This window comes from Colias philodice, chromosome 7 (genome assembly GCF_061535455.1).
Source record: "Colias philodice isolate Cphi_HAF_F1 chromosome 7, ilColPhil1 Martin Lab GWU primary, whole genome shotgun sequence".
NCBI classification, from domain to species: domain Eukaryota; kingdom Metazoa; phylum Arthropoda; class Insecta; order Lepidoptera; family Pieridae; genus Colias; species Colias philodice.
In genome coordinates this window covers 5,231,380-5,256,255 of record NC_143092.1, presented here as the reverse complement: position 1 = coordinate 5,256,255, position 24,876 = coordinate 5,231,380, and the positions used below count along the sequence as shown (strand labels likewise).

At 32.6% G+C, this 24,876-nt stretch overlaps 1 protein-coding gene across 1 annotated transcript in view; it reads right to left on the bottom strand.

Annotated features, from left to right (window-relative positions):
- Positions 1–24,876, bottom strand: part of LOC149487051 (semaphorin-2A-like) — a 248,627-nt gene that overhangs the window by 106,445 nt on the left and 117,306 nt on the right. Inside the window, exon 4 of the mRNA XM_089697292.1 lies at positions 8,285–8,420. Within this exon, the coding sequence (XP_089553418.1) occupies positions 8,285–8,384 (100 nt within the window). The 5' untranslated portion in view covers positions 8,385–8,420. The remainder of the gene's footprint in view (positions 1–8,284; positions 8,421–24,876) is intronic.

Here is a 24,876-nt window from a genome sequence, read left to right as displayed (position 1 = left end):
GCTTATTCATTGTTAACGATATACGTAACGGTATATTTCAGCTGGCTTAGAATTTAGAAGTGATTGCTGTTAAAGTAAAATACTAGGGTTTCATAATCCATAAGATGCTAAGAGTGTGTCAGTTATCACATTCACTAGAAAAGACTTATAAAACCTTCAACAGTTAAGTTGATATTTGTACTTCATCTGAATATTGCGTTTCAGATTGTGGGATGGTTATTTAGCTAGAAGAGAGAAGAGAAGTGAAGCTCTTTAACTCCTGGGAAAATTATGTTATGAATACAATGTGACTCTACTCTTACTAGTTTTCATTTTATTAGTTTTCTTTAACAACTATAAGAAAATAATAAATATTATTTTAATTGAGCATAATCTATAAAATATGTAATAAATATATTGTATAATCGGTCATACATATGAAATATCGAAAGAAAAAATAAACATCATATTACACTTATCATAACTCTACAAAATTGAACACCATCAAACATCTAAAACAATACAATAAAATCCCATACACTTACATCAAGATAATATACCTAACTGTTTCGGGTCAGATTTTGATTAAAGGATCCCGACATAGGGTTGTCTTATTGCCTTTTGTTTGATATGAAGACACATTTGTCATGTGCAATTGACTGCGCGACGGGTGACAGGGGCTAATAGACAGATCTTAGATTGGACAAACAAATCGACAGAATGTATTGTTCGATATATTAAATGTTAGACATATTACGTATATTGTACGGCAATTAATTATTTTTAGGTAAACGATTTTAGCCGGTGACCAGTCGTGGTGGAAAACCCTGAGGGAGCCCTTTGTCCAGCAGTGGACGCCCCACGGCTGTAACGACGAAACGATTTTTTACTACTACGTTTATTTTAAAGGAATATTTTACCAATCCCTTAATCTAATGTTGTATTCTCTGTACTCTTTAGTTAATAAAAAAAAAACACAAAGTATCAATTTTACCGTTTGCCGTTCGTACTAAGTATAAAGAGTGACTTAATTCCATTCCATATTTAAATCTATAATTTTAATTGTGACTAAATCATTTAGGTACTAATAATAATTATGTCACACGTCGAAAGAATTATTGTCAAAATTATTGACAGAGATATCCATAAATTGCGGTAAACTTCATTAAAATGTAATTTAATTACATCCACAACTGATTGTGGGTATAAATTAGTGTGACAAGTGATTCCGACCTTGTTTTAAATTTAGTTGTGTTTAACAACAATAACCATGCATCAGCATGTTAATATTGAAATATTTCATAAAATATCGACTGAGTTACTTTGTTCTAAAAACGCAATTAGTATTCCATAAAATACATTATGGACACATTAAACACCTTTTCCATATCTCAAGCACGCACTTACGAACTTTTTCACAAACAAAGACGTAAATAAAACTAAGCAAACCATTCATATGTATATTCCAATATATTTAACGTCAAACGAAGACACCGGTGTTAAAGATTAAATAATCGTTGGACGATTCCAGAAGCTGGCCACGTGCAATTAGGGTCCCGTCCCTTGAGACCCCTGGGATCATATCGGTCTCCACTGACATCCTACGCTACAAACACATTTTTATATCTTCGTATATACAAAGGGAATAACAAATGGAGATTTACAAATATAAAAAGGTATATTTTAATAAAACAAAATTAGGGTATTAATGAACTTATAATTTTTTGTAAAGTTCGTGCTAAATATATCTCTACGGTATTACACTCTCACCTTTTAGAAACATTGATTATGCACAACCCACGTTTTCTAAGAAAGTCGAATCACTTTTAAAGCTATCAAATTAGGCGAAAGTAAAATAAATAAAGTGAAATGAATGCGTATCCTCAACCTATAAATTGACGGTTATCTAAACGCTCTGGTTAGTAGGTTAGCAGTGGTTAGCAATATTAAATTCGATCGCGTTCCGATCATTATTTGTTTAATTTATATGTGAGGTACACTTTACTGTTTTCCGGGCGCCTGCAATTCAGTCACGTACCGGTTGTATAAACAAAATCCTCTTGAAGTCATTTTATTACTAGCAGCAAATACGAACATAATATTGTATACGGGTCAAAAATTTATAAATGAAAATCAAAACTTTACATAATAAAATTCTTGTTAACTATCGTATTGACCTAAATATACCCATCTACTTTATAATTAATTAAACATAGTTATAATAAAATGCATCTATCTGCAATTGGTATTAAATTAGAATGAACATTCAGATTGTGATTATCCTTTTCAATAGAAGATTAGGAGTAATAAAAGTAAATATAATCTCTATTAGTTTATTTTTATTTTGAAACGTACAGTTTTTTCCCTAGGTGAGTAAAAACATTTATTTTAAGCTCAGCTTATTATACGAGTTTATTTCTCACGTTCGTTTACGTGTAAAAGTTATTGAAACGTACAGGGTATAACACGATTTTGCCTAAATAAATTCGCATCTTTATTTCATAAAGCTTTGAAATAAAAATATGTGAAGGAAACGAAGGTATTTGGTTTGTAGCTCGTAAACTTCAGAAAACATTGCTAACGTAGAAAAAGGTAACAAGGATTCTTTGGCAAAGCCAAATTCAAAGTGACAAGATTACCCAAACATTCGCTAGGGTCGACAACCAAAGGATTCTAAGACAGCTTTTTGCGGACGATAAACGATGTATATTTTAAATATTAAATCTTGACAAATATGTTTAGTGACCGCATTGGCCAGCAAATAAATATTAAATGAACATTGATTTTAAAAAACTTTTCTCTTACATAGAGGCTTAGATGCTTATATTATGTAGAATGCATTATTTTACACAATTAAAATGTTATGCTTAGTTCAAATTTAAATAAAAATGAACTGAATCATATAATGTGGATTCCTAGTCAAATATTATTTAAAGTTAATTAATTAAAAAAAAAAAAAAAACAAAATAACCAAGTTATGCATTTCCTCATAAAAGTCCGAAAAATATTAACAAATCGAATTAGCTACACAATAATATGTTGTCTCATTTTTGGCCATAGCACATAATATTATTCTACCCCACGTTCATGGTAACTACGGTAATATAATTGAGGATACTATCCTGCTTTATCAGTAATACGAAATGTGATCCAATTTTACGAGGAAATTTTATATAGAAATACATTATTGTGAAACAATATTATTTATTTTCGATATAAAACTTAATATTCTTATAAGAGTTTCACAATACAAAGATCGAGTTTGTAATTTAAAGGTCTTAGTTTTATATGAAAACAAGTATTTCTTTATATCGTACATTGCATTTATCTCTTTTAAATTTGGTGTTCAATAAAGTGGGCACTATTATATTATTAAAAAAAAAGTAATCAATATTAGAAACAGTCATAAAATATTAAAATTAAAAATGAATTGAAAGCAGGCTATCATTACCACACACCTCCAAAGATGGAGCATTTTCTGCAACATTAACATCATGGAACAGCAATCGCGTGTTCACTTCAAAGCGTTTGCAACGACCCTCTCGTTACAAAACTCATTACAAGACGCCAAATAAGAAGTCGTAAAGCAACCTTTCTTCAGAGCCTATTACGGTATGCCAAATGATATTTTGTAATACTTAGGGACGTTTACATCGGGCGCTCGGGTTCCAGTGTAAACACCGTATTTAATCTCTGCTCTTCTTTATCTCGCAGCCGATGAGAAGAAAACTTTATTTTGTGCGTAAACAAGGGTAATAGACTTCTTTTTCCACACAAACGGTTTCTGTCCGGTGCCGGAGGATATTGAAAAGCCAGACTCCTGTCCAGAATACGTTAAGAGATGTCGGAATTGCGGCTTAGATGGGACGACATTTTTCATGAATCGAATACATTTATTTTTGAAATTCGATTTAACGTTAACGTAATTCGAAATTACACGCTTTCAAACTATCATCAAATTTCTGTATACCATGCCTTTATATCGGTATAAAGGGCATAGAGTAAACCATAAAGTAATCATGATATTATTTTCTTTTTCCTCATATAAATAGAACAAAAATATAAGAGGTTCAACTTATAACGTTATATCGAATTTCATGTGCCTACTTGAATATAAACAAATTCTTACGAAGTGGGCATATTTACTAAGACTTCCCTACAATTGATTATGTTTCAGCGTTCAGCAAAAATATTAAATTTCAAACTCGCTTCAAATTCAGAGGCGAGTATTTACATTAATCGTATCTGAATTACATAATATATTATGCTTGATATTATAATGTATGTTGGCTGAAATTTGGTATGTTATATTTCTAAATTTATTTTATAGCTGTACAATTTATTTTTAAAAATATTTCCTACATAAAACAGTAACACTAAAGATATTATAATAGAGCACACAGTTAATCCCTAAAACTCTCCGTCATCAATATACGATCCGGTTATTCCAATCCAAAATAAAAATATCCAATTTAAGTCTTTAATTAATGAGAATAAATGATTCTTTAAACCTATAATTTAAAAAAATATTTACTACTAGCGGTCCGCCCCGGCTTCGCCCGTGGTATATATTTCGCAATAAAAGGTAGCCTATGTTCTTTCTCAGGGTCTAAAGATTATCTGTGCCAAATTTCATCAAAATCGGTCCAGTAGTTTATGAGCCTAGTATTCATTACAATCAAACAAACAAACAAACAAAGTTTTCCTCTTTATAATATGTATTATGTATTAAATATTTATACATAAAAAACGAAAGCAACAGATTTTACATCTCACGCATTTCTCGACCTGTTTGCATATCAATATTTAAAGGCCTATAATAATGTACTTCGATATACAGAATTTCATGTGATCCCGTTTGAAGCGTGTTATTGAATATCGGAAACGTATTTGGGGTTGAAATGAGATCTCTTCCTATTGTTTTGGAGGCGTTCACTTGATCTCTCCTTTTCGACTTTAACGACTAATTTCCTTTTTTGCGCGCGAAAATTTGTGAAAAAACTTTCACGTATTTTTGTTTGATATTAAGCGATATTTCGGTTTTCGGTCTAATCTGCACACGGTTTGGTTTTTTTGGTTTGGTTAAATTACTTAAATGGTAACTACGATTTCTAGTGAACAAAAATGAAATCTTCATATTTCATATTCATTTATGTAGGTTGAAAATAATTTCTATATAAATACTAGGAATATTATAATAATACCTATATTGTTTCTACTGGTTATTTGTAAATAAATATATTTTTCTCTGGGGAGAAATACCGCCCCACATTGACCTGCTTTTGTGATTCTACTTCTCGATTTAATAGGACAATATAATATAAATGTTTTGCAAGGCTTTAGTTGAAATAGCATTAATAAAGCGCTGGTTTAATTTATAAAATAAAAGTTTCATAAATATAATATATTCCAGTTTAATTTTGTTCACATTACCCATGATCAAAAACTTGAACTATTGATTTTCAATTTGAAATAATTCAAAGCCTAGATATGCTACAAAAAGGGCATTTATGATTAAATAATTAGAAAAGTAAAAAAATATCAGTGTTTTTCTAACCTCTACTTATTTCTATGCGTATTTTTTCAGTGAATCGCGATATCAGTCGCACGTTTCCCAAGCTATGAATATGGGACAAAATACGCAATATATCTGCCAAAAGTGACAGTAGAATTCAATTTCCATAACGAGTTTCAAAACTTTCCTCTACACTCGAATTTTTTCAATTGAGACCTTAAAAGTTTTTAGGTCAACACAAGCTTCGCTTCGAAGTATCTAATTTAAATAAGAAAAGTTTTGCAAAATTACAATTTACAAGTGGTACTAACACATTTATTTACGAATTCTCAATGCTGATTAAGAAGCGGGATCAGAGTCACTTACTAAATTTTAAAAGTGTCCATGTAGGTCAAATGTAGATCGTTAAATAATACCTTTTCCAGATGTATTAGTTAGGCTAACATCGATAATATTTCAGAAATATAAAGAATTAATGTCTATTTTATACTAGAAATTCAGACAGAACAAACAACATAATATGTGTCTGAATAAATAAATAAAATAAATAACATCATGCTAAAATCGGACCATTAAAAATGTGTCCCTCCAAAACCCTTTCAAACAAAGAACAGATTACACGTACACAGTGCATAAAACTCGTGACAAGGTATGAGAGCGGGCCATTTGTTTTGGACATGTTACCATCTATACATTTAATTGGCATCAGTAGATCTACAACCCCGCAGTCACCAGACATGTTGATTTGTGGATCAGCAAAGCGAGCCATTCGTATCGTCGAAATACCCGCGAACAGTTACAAAAATAACATTTAAACACGCTCTAAGCAAATGTAGCGGAATTGTTTATTTTTATTGCTTCCGAGTGAAAAATTTAATTAAAATATTTAAATGAATAAACGGATATTTGATTCAATTCATCAAATAGCAGGATGGAATGCATACATTTTTAATTGATGTTGATTATGTTAAATATATTATATAACTGTAACCGATACCTACTTACAAATCATATAGTACAAATAGGAGCAAATAATATTTTACAAATCACTCTTGCAAGTAGTTAATTTTACTGAAAGAAACTGTTTCACAAATACTTGAAGGGACAACATTTCATAGGTATTTACTACTATTAATTTACATCCGACGTGATTATTGACAGAAAGAATAGCCTAAGGGCACTTGAAACCACTCTATCATAATGAAAAGAGCTATAAGTAACTACTTTCTATGAAATCAGAAGAACTAAATCTTGAAATGGCTTTACAATCTATCTGTATTTCCATCAGATTACACATTAATATACAACCTGAATTAGTGGTATTGTCAGGCAATTATTACATTATGTGGTCTTTGTTCAACCAAGTATGCATAATCTAGGACGTAAGCCGGATAACAACGGCTTTGAATAATAAAAAAAATATTATCACTTTTATCGCAATACTTTTTGAAATTTTCAAATAAATTACATGAAATATTATCACAATTTACATTTTTTAACCTAAGAAGAGATTTTTAATTGAAATTCAAAACCTTGTTTTACTCGTATATAGGTATTAATGAGTATGAAAGCCTTTAATTAAATGCTACTATAAACATTTATATATGAAAGAGTAGGGACGTTGGTATCTGACGGCGGGGCAATTAATTACGTTTGGCTAAACTTTGTGACTAAGAGCGGGGGCACACGATGCGTTGCGGCGGCGGTGCGGCGCCGGAGCGGTGTCGCTGCGTCGTCTTACATAGAAATATCTGTGGCATGTCACACGATGCGCTCCGGCGCCGCACCGGACTTGTAACCACCAAGACGAGGCGGGGAGGGGTGAATGCGGTGCGACGTCGGAGCGGCACCGCTCAGTTGTTTTGCGTCACAAGGAAGGACACGCTGTGCAACGCTGCTACGACGCCGCTGCGACATAAAAACGTTACGGCGCCGCACCGCTCGTGTGCCCACTGACACGGTGAAATCTTTGCGGTGCGGCGCCGCAACGCATCGTGTGCCCGCGCCCTTACGCTGCCCCTTTTTAAATGTCACCCTTGTTTATATATCCGAGCTATAATGAAGCAAATCTATAGGCTCGCCTAAAATTTTTGAGACAAAACCTGTCTTATACAAATATTAAATAATAGACTCGAACCCATTTTCCTCAAGTTTTAATTATTGCCGCGATTCACTTCCAGAGAAACCCAACAACGGGGAACAATTCGGAATTCATTCAATTATTCAAACTTTTAATTAATATTAATAGGAGCTCTCACTTTCAAAAGAAAGAACGGTAGATAAAAACTCCTTAGAAATCTGCGTTACTTGCAGCTGCAGAAAGAATTTATGGGAATACAATAAGAGGTCAAAAATAGATGAGGACAGTGAAAATGAATTCGGATGGTTATTAGTGGTCGCGTCGCGTGAACAAAAGGTGGCTAGTTTGTGTGGGTGAGAGCCCGTAATAAACGTCACGACAAGAGAGATAGGAAATTAAAGGAAACTAAAACGAAGTCGTGGATCAGGGGGAAGTTTCGGGAGGTCTGTTCCGTGTGCTTGGAATTAAAAAAAGAAACCGGACGTCTGATTCTGTTTGCCTAGTGGAAATGTATTGTTACTTGTAAGTTCTTCGACGCGATTATTTTTAATGAATTACGGAGTTAGCTTTTGACCTTTGAAAGCTGGCTTGGTAAAGTAGCTACTAAGTGTAACGAGCAGGACATTCTGGCTTTAGTTAATGATAGAGACTATTAATAAATACATGTAATCAATTTTATAATTTAATACTACGACATGACTACGACTTACCTTTGGGTAGTGGCTCAATTACCACTTTTACAGCATTCGCCATAAGTAGACCGGAAAATATCCATAGAAAAATCATGCTTCTTATTTCTAACTCATCCATTGTGATGCGTAAACTACTCTTCGCACATTGCAATATCTGAAAAGAGACAAATGTTTATTAATAAAATATGTAAATTAAATTTATTTAAACATCGAGATGGTTTAAATTTTCTACTACTATGTAGATATCAATTTTATTATATTGCATTTTGGATTTTTATAATATTATGAGATTGTTAAATAGACTTGAGATAATTTATGTATTTGTTATTGATAAAATCCTCGAAATAGGTAAAGCCCCGAGTAAATAGATGTTGAGTTTCGCCTCAGTAACATAAAACGTTATCAATTATAAATATTGATAGAGGCCAATTTAATTTTTTAAGTCGATCCTTCAACTTCAGAGACGAGTTCGTCTGAAATTTCACGGATTTGCATTTATGAATAATAACTGAAAAAGTTAGACTCACAAATCCGCTTTCATTCCGATATTACAGAATTATGAGTATAATGCGTCAAAGAAAAATACTGCCTTCTTTGTTTACACTTTGTTGGGAAAGTTTGGAGGGCAAGATTGTTGAGAGCACTCCGCCTTCAACACTTTTGACACATACGGAACTTTTATTTTCGCAAGATTTTAAAATGTCAACGATTTTGTTGTAGTCTTTATTTTATAAGAGACAGCGTGCGACTTTGTTAATATACAAGTTTTTTATTAGAACTTTATACTTTCTAGGTAAGTTTAATATGTACATACATTACAACATTACCTACAAGTAAGTTACACTACCAGGCTCTTTCGTATTTAGGTCTTAATAAACGTGAAATATTTTTTATGATAAAAAATAAGGTACCTTCTTCAATTGAAATATCTTACTTAATTGACTATTAAACTTATGTAAACATATTTAAATAGGTATCTTAGGACGTATAATCTTGCCTTTATCTGTATCATAAGCGGCAGCTGTGCGTTGCACCTTAAAAGGAAAAATCTACCAAATTGGTTATTAATCATCGCAGCAGGTGCTCTGACTGAGGTCTCCTCACATGGGCACATGTTGCTAAAATTAAAATTTTAATTTATACCCCATCGTCCTTTACATATTATTATTTTTATGAATGGGATGTCGTATGTGGTAACTATAATATTTAAGAATAAATAGCATGTAAGATTCTGGAAGGATTACGCTAATTTGAAATATGAATTAATTGTTTGAGAATTAGTGTCGTTGATATTATATTTCTTAAAAAAATATGATGTTTAACAATTTTCCCTAAAATTATAAATTAATTAAACGTCAATTCAGATTTCTTACGGTTGTTCATTGTTCGATATTAAAGCTAAGTAAATCAATCAATACCTACTCTCGTTACACCCGATATCAAAATAGCGGATAACAATGAAGAAATTGAATTATATGGTCATTAGAAATTAAAACTGACCATTGTTGAAAATCCAAATCCCCTTTATAAAGGAAAGGTTTCGTTATTTTTGGTTCTTGAACGGTGACCCTTGGCTGGTCCGTCGTTTCGATTTGACGTAACCATTTTACCTTTATTGTAAGTCTCCCCTTTGCTTCTCCAAATGAATTTAAAAAATCACGTCTGGGCGCGAATTTTACGTGGATTGGATCGCTCCTGCTTAATGACATTAAGGTACCTATCATTATTTAGTGATCGCTTTTGTTTCGAGCACGTTGTCGCCATAATAATATTTTAAGAAATGTCAGATTTGTTTTCAATAAATCTGTCGGAGTCAATAATTATGAAATATTATTTTCAAACCTCATATTCGCTTTACATTTTCTTAGTAATAAATGTGCTGTGATTTTACTGTAATTATTTTCGGCAGTCATTTATATTACAGACCTGTAATTAGACTGCAAGAAAAATAATGCAATTAGATAAAAATAAGAGTTACATGTTAAGAATGCAATAGCGTTATTCATATAATAAAAGTAGGGTAAGTAGAGTAATTTTAATCAATAGTCGGTTTAAATGAGCACGATTTTTTTAACTGTTCTTGACAATATAGATGAGATATTACCCCAAATCTTACCTCTATTTCGATTTACACCAAGAAAAAAAAATAGTTGATAGGTAGGCTCATTTGTACGTGAAAGGCTTACTACTAAAGACTACGGAGAGGCGTTCTAATTACGGCAGCAGGCGTGGCTAGACTGTCACCACAGCTGATTAAAGCGTCAAGATGCTATAAGTCGCTTCATGTTGCTGCGTGTTGCTGCGCTGCTATACAACTCCAGGTCTTCGCTTTGGACATATTGAGCTGGCCACGGTTAATATTGTATGAATCTGGTTATATTATCTATATAATATATGTATATGTATTTATTTAATATTATATTTTATCGTCGCCTAGTACCCACAACACAAGCCTTAATTGAGCTTACTATGGGACTAGGTCGATTTGTGTAATAATGTCCTATAATATTTGACGGCGCGCCGATAATTACTGTAATAAATAATAATTATCTAGCATAGTTGATTTCACGTAGTTAAATTGTTTGTTTTGAGTGTCAATGTCAAAGTATTATGTTGTGTTGCCAGTAATGAAAATATTGTTAAGTAAGGTTGACACATGACATGATAAAAATAAGAGCGGGTAGTCCCGAATAGGGTAGTGGGTTGGCACGATGGTGACAGCTGGCATTCTACTGTCAGTTGTGCACAGAGGCGCACGCGTACTAACCTATTGGCTCTTAATCTGTTTCCATCTTGATTGTTACGCAAAATTGTGAAGTACTGTAAACTTTAATAAACTATCTGATTGGCGTTTGAGAAAATAGTGAGTTTATGTCGGTGTTCCCATCACTACTAAACCACCGCTATGTCTGATAACGGAGATCATACCGCCGAGCCTTCCGACGTTCCGTTATATTTATTTATTTTATTTGATTTATGTATTCGGTATTACTCTCGACCAAACCCTGTCCTGGACAGAGCAAATTAATCTCGTTAGTCGTAAGATTTTTGGTGTTGCTGCAATGCTAAGACGTTTGCGCAATTTTTTACCCATATCCACGAAAATTTTGCTCGCACAATCTTTGCTTCTTCCTATCCTCGACTATGCTGATGCAAGCTACTTAGACCTTACTGAGGAGCAGTTAAACAAATTAGAACGCCTTCAAAATTTTGCGATAAGATTTATCTTTGGTCTTCGCAAGTTCGACCATATCTCAGACTTCCGCTCACAACTCAGATGGCTTCCTATCCGCCTTCGCCGGAATACGCATCTCCTGTCCCTCCTGTACTCAATCCTTTTCGATCCCAGAACTCCTTCCTACTTAAAAAAGAGATTTATATTTATGGGCTTGTCTCATGAATGTAATTTACGCTCCTCTAACAATCTTACGCTTTGTATGCCTGCTCACATCTCCAAATTTTATGATTCATCTTTTACCGTGCAAGCCGTAAGATTGTGGAACTCCCTACCAACCGCAATAAAGCAAGCGCAAACTTTGAATAGTTTTAAAGCTGCAATTAAAAAATATTATCTGTCCTCATAGTCATTCTGTATCTGTTCTGTTTTACCTATTTCTCTACTTGAAATTTTTATATATCCTCTTCTGCACGTTTTCTTTCTTTCTTATGTTATATGTAATTTTATAACTTACTCATATCTATTATATTTATTTGTATTCACTCCTCGTATATGCACTATCTACCTTTTTCAATCTTTTCATTTTCCTATATCCCAAGGTTGCCTGGAAGAAATCGCTTCAAAGCGATAAGGCCGCCAATTTGTACGGTGAAGATTCTTTTTGTATATTATTGTATTGTATATCTGTGCATTGTACAATAAAGTGTTTTTTATTTATTTATTATTTATTTGTATTTGTGTGGTTATGCAGTTGTTTAGTAGCCAAGTTATTTTGTTACACATATTTATTAATAAGACATAGCGAGCTACTTTATGATTATAAATTATAGTATAATGAAAGGCCATATGAATATAGCATAATTGTAAAGTAATTAAAATTAATATTTTATCATCAGACAGTGTCGATTTCGTACTTACAATTATATAAAACAATACAATACAAGGAGCTGAAACAGAACAGAAATGAACTAAATTGCATCTCGCAAAAAGCCGAAATCTCTAGAATATCTCAGAACTTGGAAATTAATATCCAAGATTTACGTACAGTCGGTCAAACGAGCGTCTTTACTTCACTTAGGATCAGATAAAGTTTCGACACTAACCAAAGTGCTTAAGCTTTGTCGACCACAGAGGCGCCGTATTCCGAATAGTTGTTAAATTCCTGTTACTAATCTAAATTAATTAAAATTCAACGAAAACGCTCGAAATGTTCACTTCAGGTAAACCACACCTGAGTTTCGTCGTTAGTCGTACTTTCTCATCAAATCTCGTTTAATAATGAGTGCTGGTTTCTTTGAAGCGTTATCAAAGAAAAGTTAAAATTAATACCAATAAAGTTCTCCGGCCCTCAAATAAAATCAATCTTGATTAGGTTTATAACAAGTTTATTTAATTTTCTGAAAAGAAAAAAAGAAACGTTGTTCCAAGGATTTTTTATCGCTATGTAATAGAGCACTACTAATTGATTACTAGTGTTTAAAAACAATTATTATTTACGACATAAAATACGCTGAAAAATAAAAATAAAGACTCTAAATTGAATATCATAACCAAATAGTTGGATCGCAAACTTTAAATCTAGTTTAACATTTGCTTTCTTTTAAAACTCACCTACATTCCCTAAAGTTTTATTTACATAGCTCGGTGCAAAACTTGGTCAAGATTACTTCGGACTTCCGAAGTTGCCTTTTGCGACCGATATACTATATTCTGCTATTCCATACCCTAACTTGAGCTGTTTTTGTTTCTTATGGTTATCGGAAAAGTTAGCAAGGTCCGGTCTATAGACGTTTATTGGATATAGATCGAGCGTACTGCCGTAGAAAATAGCATTGTGTAGCCTTTTCTTTTTCTTATTATAAAGGCACAGACGTGTTTCCAGATTCTTATTGTACTAGCGCAAAATCCGGTTATCATTTATCCAAAGTATAAGCTGAAGTTCGTCGAATAGGCTCATTTTATCGTAGAACTTTGCTAATCTCCTCGAAATTAAATATGTCTGAAAGAGAAAATTATTAGTATAGGTTTTAAATTAAAGGTTTTTGTTTTTGGAATGTTTTTAATTGTACTGAATGCAAAATTATTTTTCAATTAAAAGTCCAGAACCTCATGTTATGTATGTGGAAAATAACGAGGGTAAAAATAGAGATGAAAATTAGAAAAGTGCGTACTAACTTTTTATTACAAGCCGGTCATTAGTGAGGTGTGAAAAAACGCAATTACACTCTCGGCGGGGTCATTAACAATAGTTAGAGAATGCTCGTTACACCCCACAATATGTTACATAGTTAACACCTGCGAATGTTAATGTGTCGCGCCTAAAAGTATAGTGCGATTCTAACATTACCATTTTGCCAAGTTAAATTCCTATTCCATTGTTAAAGATTTCATTTCGTTATAATTAGATATCTACTTCATGACATTTTAATGGTAAGAGTGTTGGCCGAAACTAAATTTTCTTTAAAGATATAGTGAACTGAAAAAAAATTAACGATATTTGCTTAAATCCTGAATATTGTATTGTTAATATATTCTTATAATGAAGTGACTAATGTAAACGTTCATAACATTGAACCTAAATCCATTTACGCTAAAATGGATAACTAAAATAGTATCAATATAATGATGTGTTTGGAACACAAAGAGTTAAAGTGACCAGAATGCGATTGAGCGATCTCAATTCGCTTTGTATACTTATTGACGCTGTTTAAGTGAAGGCCGCCACAAAGAACGGCTCCTTGGGAAATAATCGAACGGATCTTACGAGCAGATAGTCCGAGACAAAAGAATATTTTCTAGTCTATTATCAAAATTATAGGCTCCCGGTAATAAGGTAGAGGACAATGCCGGATCTCACTCTGATGTACTTTATTTTAATGACAGCGTCCCAAGCCTATATTGCATTTTATGAACAGAACATTGTCTTAAACGTGGTATTGTTGAGTCGAGTGAGACAATTATAGCAGCAGTTAAATTTTGAAGCATTGTGTCAAGATCGTATCTCGCAATTAGCTATAAGTACTTGAGATACTAAAAAACAGATAGGATAGGATTTCAGAAAATTTAGTTCTCAAAAGAATTTCATTAATCATTGAATCATTAAAAATACTACACTTAAAATAATCAACCCTTTTGTCAATTTGGCAAACACGACATGTATGTTATCGTTGTTAAAAACCTTATCTACCCTTTACAAGGTTTTTTATTCGATTACAAAGTACAGGCATTAAAAAAATGGGTAAACCTTTACTATTAGTTATTTCAAACGTGTAGTACAAAGAAGTTGAGCGTAAGTACTATAGACATAGTCCTTTGTACAAAGAAATTCATTGGGCCTGATTCCGACATCAAAGTGGTATCACATACACGCCACTGGTTACGATGCTTACGAACAATTTTAATTTCAGACTTTTTTTTTAGGGTTCTTGAATTTTAGGTTCGGTATTGTAAGCTACGGTTTTGTTCCTTAAATTACTGTTGTGTCATTTTGGACAATTAACTCTACTAGTCATCTGCTGGTTGACTATGACTAGTCATCATAGTCAACCGGCAAATCTTGTGCTTTAAAACTAAAACAGCTTCTACATATAGATTTTTATATTATTACACAATTAATATTGAGCACTTCATAAAAACACGCATATTCATCACATAATTTTCCAGATCAAAATACACATAACATTATAACATCGTCCAATAATGTAAGTAATATGAAATATTATTTCAAAAAGACAAACCAAATTAATAAGCCTATCATTCCCTGAAAAATATATTAAAACTAGTATGAATAAATGTTCAATGATCGCTATGTAAATCATATATTGATCTGGAGAAACATGTGGAATATCCAATCAAATGGAAATAAATCCATTTGGTTTCACGTTCTGAACGATAAGGGAAAGCTGACCAACGTATGGCGTTTGCCCGGATTAATATGAGTTACTGCGAGCTATATAAGTGGAAGGAAATCGTGGATATTATTGGTTTGCGTGAACGGCGATGAAATAACTCAATGCTGTAACCGAACAGTTTTTATTAAACTCGACTTTTATTAGTCTGTATAAGGTTTTTTACGTAATATTTAAATGTTATTTTATCTTATGCGATCGAAGTTAATATTGTTTTAGAAATTTTGGTAAAATGTAAGTGATAGCGAAGAAATAACATGATTGTTCATTTAGTAAATTGTTTGCGGATTCTCAGTAAGACCAACTATTTATATCCCAAACGCTCTTCACGCTATTTAATTGTCTCGTCTTATCGTTAGCTCGATTTTCGTCGTCTAAACATCTGTTATTGACATTGGAAGGTGTGTTAACCTTTGTTAGTATCTTTATTAAAGATTAACTGTGAAACTTTAATTCTCTTGACTCAGCTTAAGGGCAATTGGTGTAATTGTTGATGACTAAAGTTCGGTCGGGTCTAGACGTACTACATCACGTGGTATGCTTAATGAGAGCCTGCGTACATTAAAATAAGCGGCAAATTTTTGCACCCTCGTTGTAATGGTCTGATTATAATGTACAGTTAGCAAAAATGCAAAAGTGATAAAGTTACAATGCATGTATTAAATGTAAAGGAAGTAATGGATTTTTTAATAAACTCTATTTCATGTTTATTCAAATATGTGTAGTGATTACGAGTGAGAAATTAATGTAGGAACATAAGTAGCACAAGATTAAAATACTAAAGATAATAATAGATAATTCAATCAAATCTGCTAATTTGAAAATATACCATCAAAAGTTCTATTTCAATTAATTACAAATGATTGTTCAGTGATTTTGCTTACCATCCCCACAAAGGATCGAAAGTGGCGCGAAGCACGCAGACAATCCAACCCTTCATTGTTCTTTGATTTAACAGCCACACACAACCCGGGCCAGAGCTTAGTACATCCTGAGTAGCAATCAGATGTTCGGAAGGCCTGCGTTGTACCGAGTCTGAATCAGATACTAATTCAGTGTACATTGCGTAGGATTATCTGTTATGCGAATTCTGCCTTATAACATAAACAGAAATGCACTGGAGTTTTAGATTTACAATCCGCTACGTAGACGCCTAAACCAGATTTGTAGATTGTTGCCGGGTTTTATACACTGAACAGTATTGTATTGTCTGCTGCATGTTTATTACATTGATTAAGCCCGTATTGTGTAGGTTGTGACTATTAATGAATGTATTGTCTAATAAGTGAGCTTTTTTCATGAAGTTGATGCTTAGGAATAAAAGGATACATATTGTTCATAGATCTCCAAAATATGATGATGAAAGAAGATTTCATTTCACCACGTCGTTCATATTAACTCAGAGAGGTAAATATGCACGCAATTTTCATCCATTCCGTTCCTAATGACTTTCACTGACACGGCGCAAAACCCCTCATTTTACACTTTGACGCGTTCACTTACGCCTATTTCTGTAGCGATGACATTTCCCAATGGAAGTGAAAACAAGGAGTTTACAACATTCGCCTTCTTCCCTTAAGATAGAGTTCAATATCGAATGTGATGATACGTTTCGCGGAATGACTTTTGTCTATCCTCGGTCTTAAAGAATAGACAGAAGAACGGTTCAGTTGAACTTAATAAGTCGCATCTCACTTTCACATCTTCCAAAATTGTACCTTAAAGATGTGGCGAAAGAATCATAAAAGCGTGGGCTAATATCAGACAGATATCAAAACGAGTTTTCGGAGTTTTTGCTGTTGGATCGTTTTGTCTATTGGTAATATGAGACTCGTTTCGCACCTCTGAACAACAGAACCGTCCTTTTTCACACTTTTATAAAAGACCTTACAATGGGAGTCAGCGTGTGTGAATATTAATTGTAGTGTCGCGTCACAATTAAATTAAACGTTGGTTTAGCTCGCGTCTCACTAACAAGTACAAGAACTACGTGTTTTAAAAGCATTTTTCTTTTTCCAGGAAACATACATGACTTTAATAAAGGATGATTTTAATCTGAGTCGTTGTTGTACTCGTGCAGAATGTGGAAACAATATTGTTAAGGGAATGCTGAATGCGTCTATTTAGTTTGAAAAGGTCAGATACTATCCATCATAAAATAATAATGAAGCTAGTCGTAAATGCCTAGCGCTGACCAATACTTAACGTGCAGCCGTCGCATGCCAGACATTCCCCGTCCGAGTATGAAATATAGAGTTGGAGACACCGACTATGTGACCTGAACTGACTACCAACATTATATGAGGAAATTCTGAAACTTCGAGACGTATTTATACGAAGAATTCAAAGCAAGCGTTCAGAAATTTTCCGAACAATTTAAATTTTTAATAGTCAAGGTACAGAAATGCAAAAAGGGAAATTAGTTCGAAGACGAACTTTGACTACGTTGTTTGAAAAATGCAAATGGATATTGAAATAAGTGAATATTAAAATTATACTCTTTCAAATTAAAAAAAAGTTGTTGGTTCATTTATAGACTAAAAGAAAATATTAATTATTTTAATTGAAATCATTTCAATTAATTTGTTGTATTTTTGGATACTAATAAATATTCCTACAAATTCTGTGCTTAATGTTTTTAAATAACGCCAGAAACTTCTAGTAAGCTATACGTACATTCGTGTTTTAAAAACAGTATTTCAGATTTGGGGAAAAATAAGGGTCTATAATATGAGTCTCTTTTAACACCCTCGTCACATTAATTGTACTCGTCGTTTTTTGAGTCAATCAAATCTGCCACGAAAAGGGTTTTTTAACTTGGACACCAAACCATTATCCTTTATTCACGGCGCAGCTTGCGTGTTTCTAGACACTTTCATAAGCGGAACGTGCAATTTTGGAGTGTGATAAGAAAATAAATTTGAAAATTTCCAAGTATGTGTAAAAGCCAAGCATTATATTCAGCTCCTAGATCATAAACCTAGAAGGTAAGTATCGATTTTAGTGAGTAATGGCCTAATTCCAACCCCACTTTGGCCGTTACAGGTAACGGTATTCGCGGTCTGTCATGTACGACAGTTACCCTTCACTAACACCACTTTTTCTACACGATTTTACACTTTGCTAAGATGCTCAAAGGTTCCGCCGACGAGGAAAGTTTGTAAATTCAGTGTGTAGATAACAATTTCGGCTCTCCTTTCAAGTCACCCCTTACTTTACCGGACGAAATAGTTTGCATACGCCCCGTTAAATGAACATTTAAATACGTCTGAGTATTTATTCAAATTTATATGGCATGAATTTCAAATAATAATAGTAAAGACAGCTTATCTACACAAGTATGCGAATTTTTATGAAGGTAAACGAATATTATTGAAATGAGCGACGACGAAAATAATGGCATTCAATATTCGAGATCTTTAAATTTTGATGAAATGTCTATGTTCTTTTAGAAGAATTTCGAAATGAAATAAATCTATTGCAATTTGTTTATATTTTGTATTATAAAAAATGTCAGGCATTTTTTGTACTATTTAAAGAATTGATCAAATAGCTACTTGTAATTAACAGTTTTATTATTAGATTTATTTAGGAAGTAGGTTGAAGTATCAGTCTTGGTTGTTTCTGATAGAAACGAGCACCTTTTCACAGTAAAGCCTATGCTGCAAGGTCGTCATGTTTTATAAAATTAAGAATTTTATGTAGAGATGTTAAGGTACAAAAAACTCTCATATTATTATGTTTACTCTAAAGGAAAATGTTGTTTCGTTAAAGCCTATTGTTTGTAACCATATTACGTTCTCGAGGAATCTGATAAAATACCGCTATGTGCATACAGTGTGAAATAAGGTTGTGCCGAAAAATGTAAGAACAAATACACATAACATCAATCTGTGTCTATTTTAGATAATACGACGATATGACAAATACGAATAATCTTATATATAAAAATGAATCGCAAAATGTGTTGGTAAGCGCATAAATTGAGAACGGCTGAACCGATTTCGATAATTCTTTTTTTATTATATTCCTTGAAGTACGAGGATGGTTCTTATGTAGAGAAAACGTAAACATGTACCACGGGCGAAGCCGGGGCGGACCGCTAGTAACTTATAAAAGTATGAGTACATCGAAGTGAAATTAATGTTTAGTTATTTTAGTTTGTGTTTTATTTTTTGAAATAAACATAACTTTGATTTGAAGGCTTGAAACATATTTAAACGTTACAACTTCATACTCGGTTAGCTTCAGTTATCATTTATTAAATACGAGATTTCTTCTAACTTTATTGGAAAATTCATTACTCAGGTAATGGTTGGAAGGAGAGCGAGAGACGCAATAATATCAAGAGTATTGGCTTACCTTAAGTCTGTAATAGTGGGTGCTTACAATAGCCGATGCAATCAGCTAGCAAAGCACTCGACCGTATCTATCAGCTACTCAGATTCGAGGATTACCATCTTTTATGGAATCGAGATACTAATCAATATGGTTTCTTTAATATTGTGTTGTTTTAAACTAATACTTTTACTTGGTAAATAAGTATTGTGATCGTATTTGTGTAGTTTTAAATTACGCTTTTCCTCATTTTAGAGACGGAACTTAATATTGCATTCTAGTCGGATAAAAATGCGTACGGGTCTTTTAAATATATCACCTACCCAAAGTAGTAGATATGCTATTAATATAGTGGAATAACTTCAAATACATTAACCATTTGTGATGCCTCGTTTTTACTGAATAATAATTATTTTAGAAAGGTGATTTTAAAATTCGTGGGAAATTTTCACGAGGTCGCAATGACGATCGGTCAGCGACATTTAAAAATGTAATGTATTCTGAATTATCTTGAAATAAAATAATGAAATAAAAAATATTTCTTAATATCACTTGATATTTGATAAGATTGAATATACTATACGGTTCATTAAAAATATGAAACTTAAGCCAATTTCTCTCCTTTAAATTTGTTGAGCTTTTATGGAATCTTACTTATAAAGTCGATGATATTATATTGTATACTGCTATATTTATATTTTATAATATTTTCGTCTGAATTCCTATTTATATTTCTATTTTCAAGAAATATTCCCTCAAACCAACAAACACGTTTGTACGACGTTTGCAAGCAAACACTCGATATCTTCGTAAATAAACGAAGCTACGCGATCAATCCTAGTGCATACCAAAGCCTGTCTGCATATCTAAATGCCTAAGTAGTGATATTCCAACTATTTCATCGCTATAGAAATTGAAACATAAAATCTATGGAATTTAGTAATGGCTGCGCAGAGTGTCAATGTATTGAATTTCATGGGTGATTAATGAGATTATTTGAATTTTCGGGACCATCGAGGGGTTTCCGTAATTGTAGATAAGAACAATAGTTTGCCTTTGATTTACTTCAACAGTGTTCATTCGTAGATAGATTGTGCCGTGTGATAAATCTATACAATAATGATAAATTAACTATAACGTATATATTTTTTATAACTGCTAAAAGTTAATAAAAAGTAATGAAGTAATTTATTAAATTAGTTAATATATTCTGAAATGCTTAATGAAGTTTTCAACAAGCTGCGTCTTTTGAGAGTTTAGGGATTACAATTTTGTGGTAGAAAAATTAAACTATTTAATACAGTTAATTAATTTTTATATTTAGTAAAAGTAAAGTATAAAATATAATATTATGTGTGTGTATCGCAAAATAGTGAATTGGATATAGATGAAATTCGACACATAAAACTTATACTACTTGATATTTACAGTTATTCTATATGGCAATTTTAAGCACATAGAGTTATCAGGGTATCACGCGAAGTCACGAGCTTTAGCTAGTTGAATATATTATACGTACGGTAAGTATAATGGCCCATAGTCATTCAACCCAGGCAGCTCGCAGTAACCATCAAAAATTGCACGAGCCCGCGAATTAACAAAATGCAAAACAATATCGCAGTCATATATTATGTAGCTTTTAGGCACACAGTCCCACATTTAGCATAACACTGTCAGCAACACATCCGCTTATTATCATACTAATGGGTATGTGGCTGCACACATTAAAAGCTCATCCACTCGTTTGGCCCCCAGGGTTTTCATTTCCCGTTTTTCAGCCCGACTTCTAATGAATTAGAGGTTATAATAGATGAGAATGAGTGAACAGTATAATAATGTAAGAGCGACTATAATGAGATGTAAGTATTTCATTGGTGAACGAGGAAATTGAATGGTTACCGTAGTGGTCGTATGAATTAAAATTCATGACTAGTTATAACACTGCGCGAATTTAATTCGGGCTTTGAGTGGCGTTATTAAATAGATTAATTTAGAACTTTGATAACTGTTATATCTATTTTAATGGAAAGTTTTCGTTATCCGTATTACCTATGTATTTTTTAGTTCAAGTCTCAGCGTTTTATAGTTATTTTCGCAACGGTATTCACAATTGTTATGCCTATAAAATAATAATTTTACTTAAAAATTGTACGTATATGTGTATTGGAAAGTTTTCTAGAAATTAATTCAGCCAAGTTGCAAAATGAATTCATGTATTACAACTCATTGGTAGGGTGAAAATCTAATAATATAATATTGTGCTATTCAAAGGAAGTACTGAGAAGGAATAGTAATACTTCGAGTACTTTATGGATTTAAGCGTCGTATTTTTAAGGCGACAAAACGTGACCTGCATTATTGAAAAGCCATTGTTCGGTTTCAAACACTTACAGACTTTTCAAAGTTTTTTGCGTAAAGCGGATTCCCTTATTTGAGTTACGACTGCATAATAAATTGTAGAACTAATAAAAGAGATACGTACAATCAGTTTAGCCTTTCCTTTAGCTGATTAAGAGGTTTTGTAACAAAATAAAGGGGAGGTTGCTTTGTAGCCTGTTTGCTTAACCCAAACGTAAGTTACGAGTAGGTACCGAAATTTATTTTGTTTTAATTTGCCGTAATGGTTGAAATTACACGTAGTGACATTAAATTCTCGGTTAGAACGAATGTAAAATATGTTAAAGGGGCCACAGCGGGTGCTAAAATGAGTACGAATAATTTGCAATTTTGCCTACGCATGTATATACTAAATACCTACATTTCTATTTGCGTCTGTGTTCTGTAGTCTGCAAATGTAATTGAATCAAAAATGAAAGCTCATTTTAAATATGGTTTCTTTAAAATTTGTTTCGGTTTCGAATGTAAAATGATATTCGGGTTTAATAATGTGGCATGTAATTCTATATTTAATATTTAGTACTTAGCAAAACGTATATGTAGGCGTAATCATTAAAATTGAACAAAAATAATTTATAACTCATGTCTATTGTAGGTATATCGCATTAATAATATAACGTCTTTATTATACGTTACTATGAACAACTGTTAATAAATCAACATTGAGCAAACCCACGCACATAAATACAAATTTGTTTTATATACTGTTTTGATAAATCATAATGTATATTAATATAGCCGCGACATACGTACCTAAATACTTATTGTTTCAAATCGCCAAATGTATCTTCAGTCTATAACAGGCTTTGCGCCTAAATGCAAAAACCCACTTCAAAGCTGGAACCGTTTTAAAACCCTGAATGAGATTAGATCTAGAACGCATGATCCTCTCAATCGTCGGTTAATCTTTATTTGATTTCAATTAACGACTCAACAGAGCTCGGCAGACACGCTGTTATTCTTAGCCAAGTGGTCTCACTGATTGAAGCACGATCGAATTGATTCTACATTATTTTTATAGGAGTTTTATTTATGACGATTTTCTTAAGGTTGTATAGAATTTGTATGGTTCAGGTTTTAGTGCTAAATTTACATACTGTTGCTAGTATATTAAAGTAAGAATAACAATGCTTTTGTACGAGATTATGTAAATAAAGCTTAACCCCTAATCAAAGCTATTAATTTAATGTCTAACATAAGTTTTTATTACAATTCAGTGGTAATCAAAAAGTATAAACGGAAAAGAGCAAAGTAAGCAAATCCTACTAAAACATATCGTATTTTGATTTTTATTGCGAACAACAATATATAAATACGAAACCAAATAAATAAATTTAATGAAATACAAATCGTCAATACCGTCCGGAAACAAACAAAATTCTCAAAGTGCTGCCTTGTTTCATAGCGGAACGCAAACAGATCGTAGACTTAATTGAGATACTGTAAACAAAGAATTTCCATCAGCGATACTGATCTGATCTGCATGTACTGGCCCATTCGTGTGTAGCTTATTTTGTGAAGTTTGCTTTAAACAGAAATTAATTTGTATTTGTATTACGCTCTCATCACGATGATTTGTGGGGTCCAGAACGCTTAGTTTGCGAATTATAAACTCCGTAATGTCCACGCGCAAACACCAAATCATAATGATTGCTTATTCAATACATTTGACTCTACTTTCGTTGGTAAGTTTTGTGTATTAATTTTCGTACTCGTGTCATAAATTTTCATATCTAAAATATATACTTATTCAGTTTTGGAATTCCTTAAACTTATAGCTGATGAATACTGAAATTTATAGCCGCCTAATTTTTAACTATCATATTTTGTAAGGTATAAAAATAAATTCTACTCTATATCGTTATAATTATTAGACGTGTATATTATAGACTATGTATTGGTACACTGGTATTTCAAAATAACTATTGAAATTTCAAAGCGAAGTTACAATGTAACGTCTGAAATTCCCAACACTGATTGCGTGCTTATTACATAGTATCACATTGAGTACATTAGTCGGATATCATTGCGAGGATCCGACTTTCAAACGGTCGATTAGAAGTTTTCTTGTTAGAACTTCCTCTATTACGACTTTGGCTACGTACTTTATCTTGATGGAAAAATCAAAGCAAGATGTTCATGTTTCGTGCAGTTTTGTCAACTAGTAATAACATAGTTGGATATTATTATTTTATACTTACTGTTCTTTCGTGGAACGTTGGTTTTTCATAAACGATAAAGGTTAGGAGGATCCCTATTATTATTTCATGTGAATGTGACGATTGAGGCTATTGAAGTATATTTGGAACAATAAGAATTTATCTTACAGGTATTTTCAGCATGCCATTTATTATAAAATACCTAAAAATCAGTTATTCATTTTGACTTTTGAATTATCTACCCAGAAACTGAATAAAACAAAACAAATCATTATGTAGAGCTGCTCTATCAGCTCAATATACCTACAATTATGTAGCTATCAGCTATTTATATTTCCTAATTAGAAAACTATATTTAATTAAAATATATCAAAAAGAAGTCTTTCAAAATATATTGGGCAAGCAATTGAATGTGCATAATGCGCTCAGTGCCAATGGAAATATTTTAATAACAACTTCTGAGCGAATATGGAATTATCCTTTCATCAGTCCCCTGTCTGGACAGTTAATTAAAATCAAACACCGTTTAGCACGGACTTACGAATTCGAAATTTTTGCTATTTATACGTGCCGGTGGTATTGCTCTCAATGATATAAAGTAGGCAAATTAAAAAAAATGAAATTTGGTAG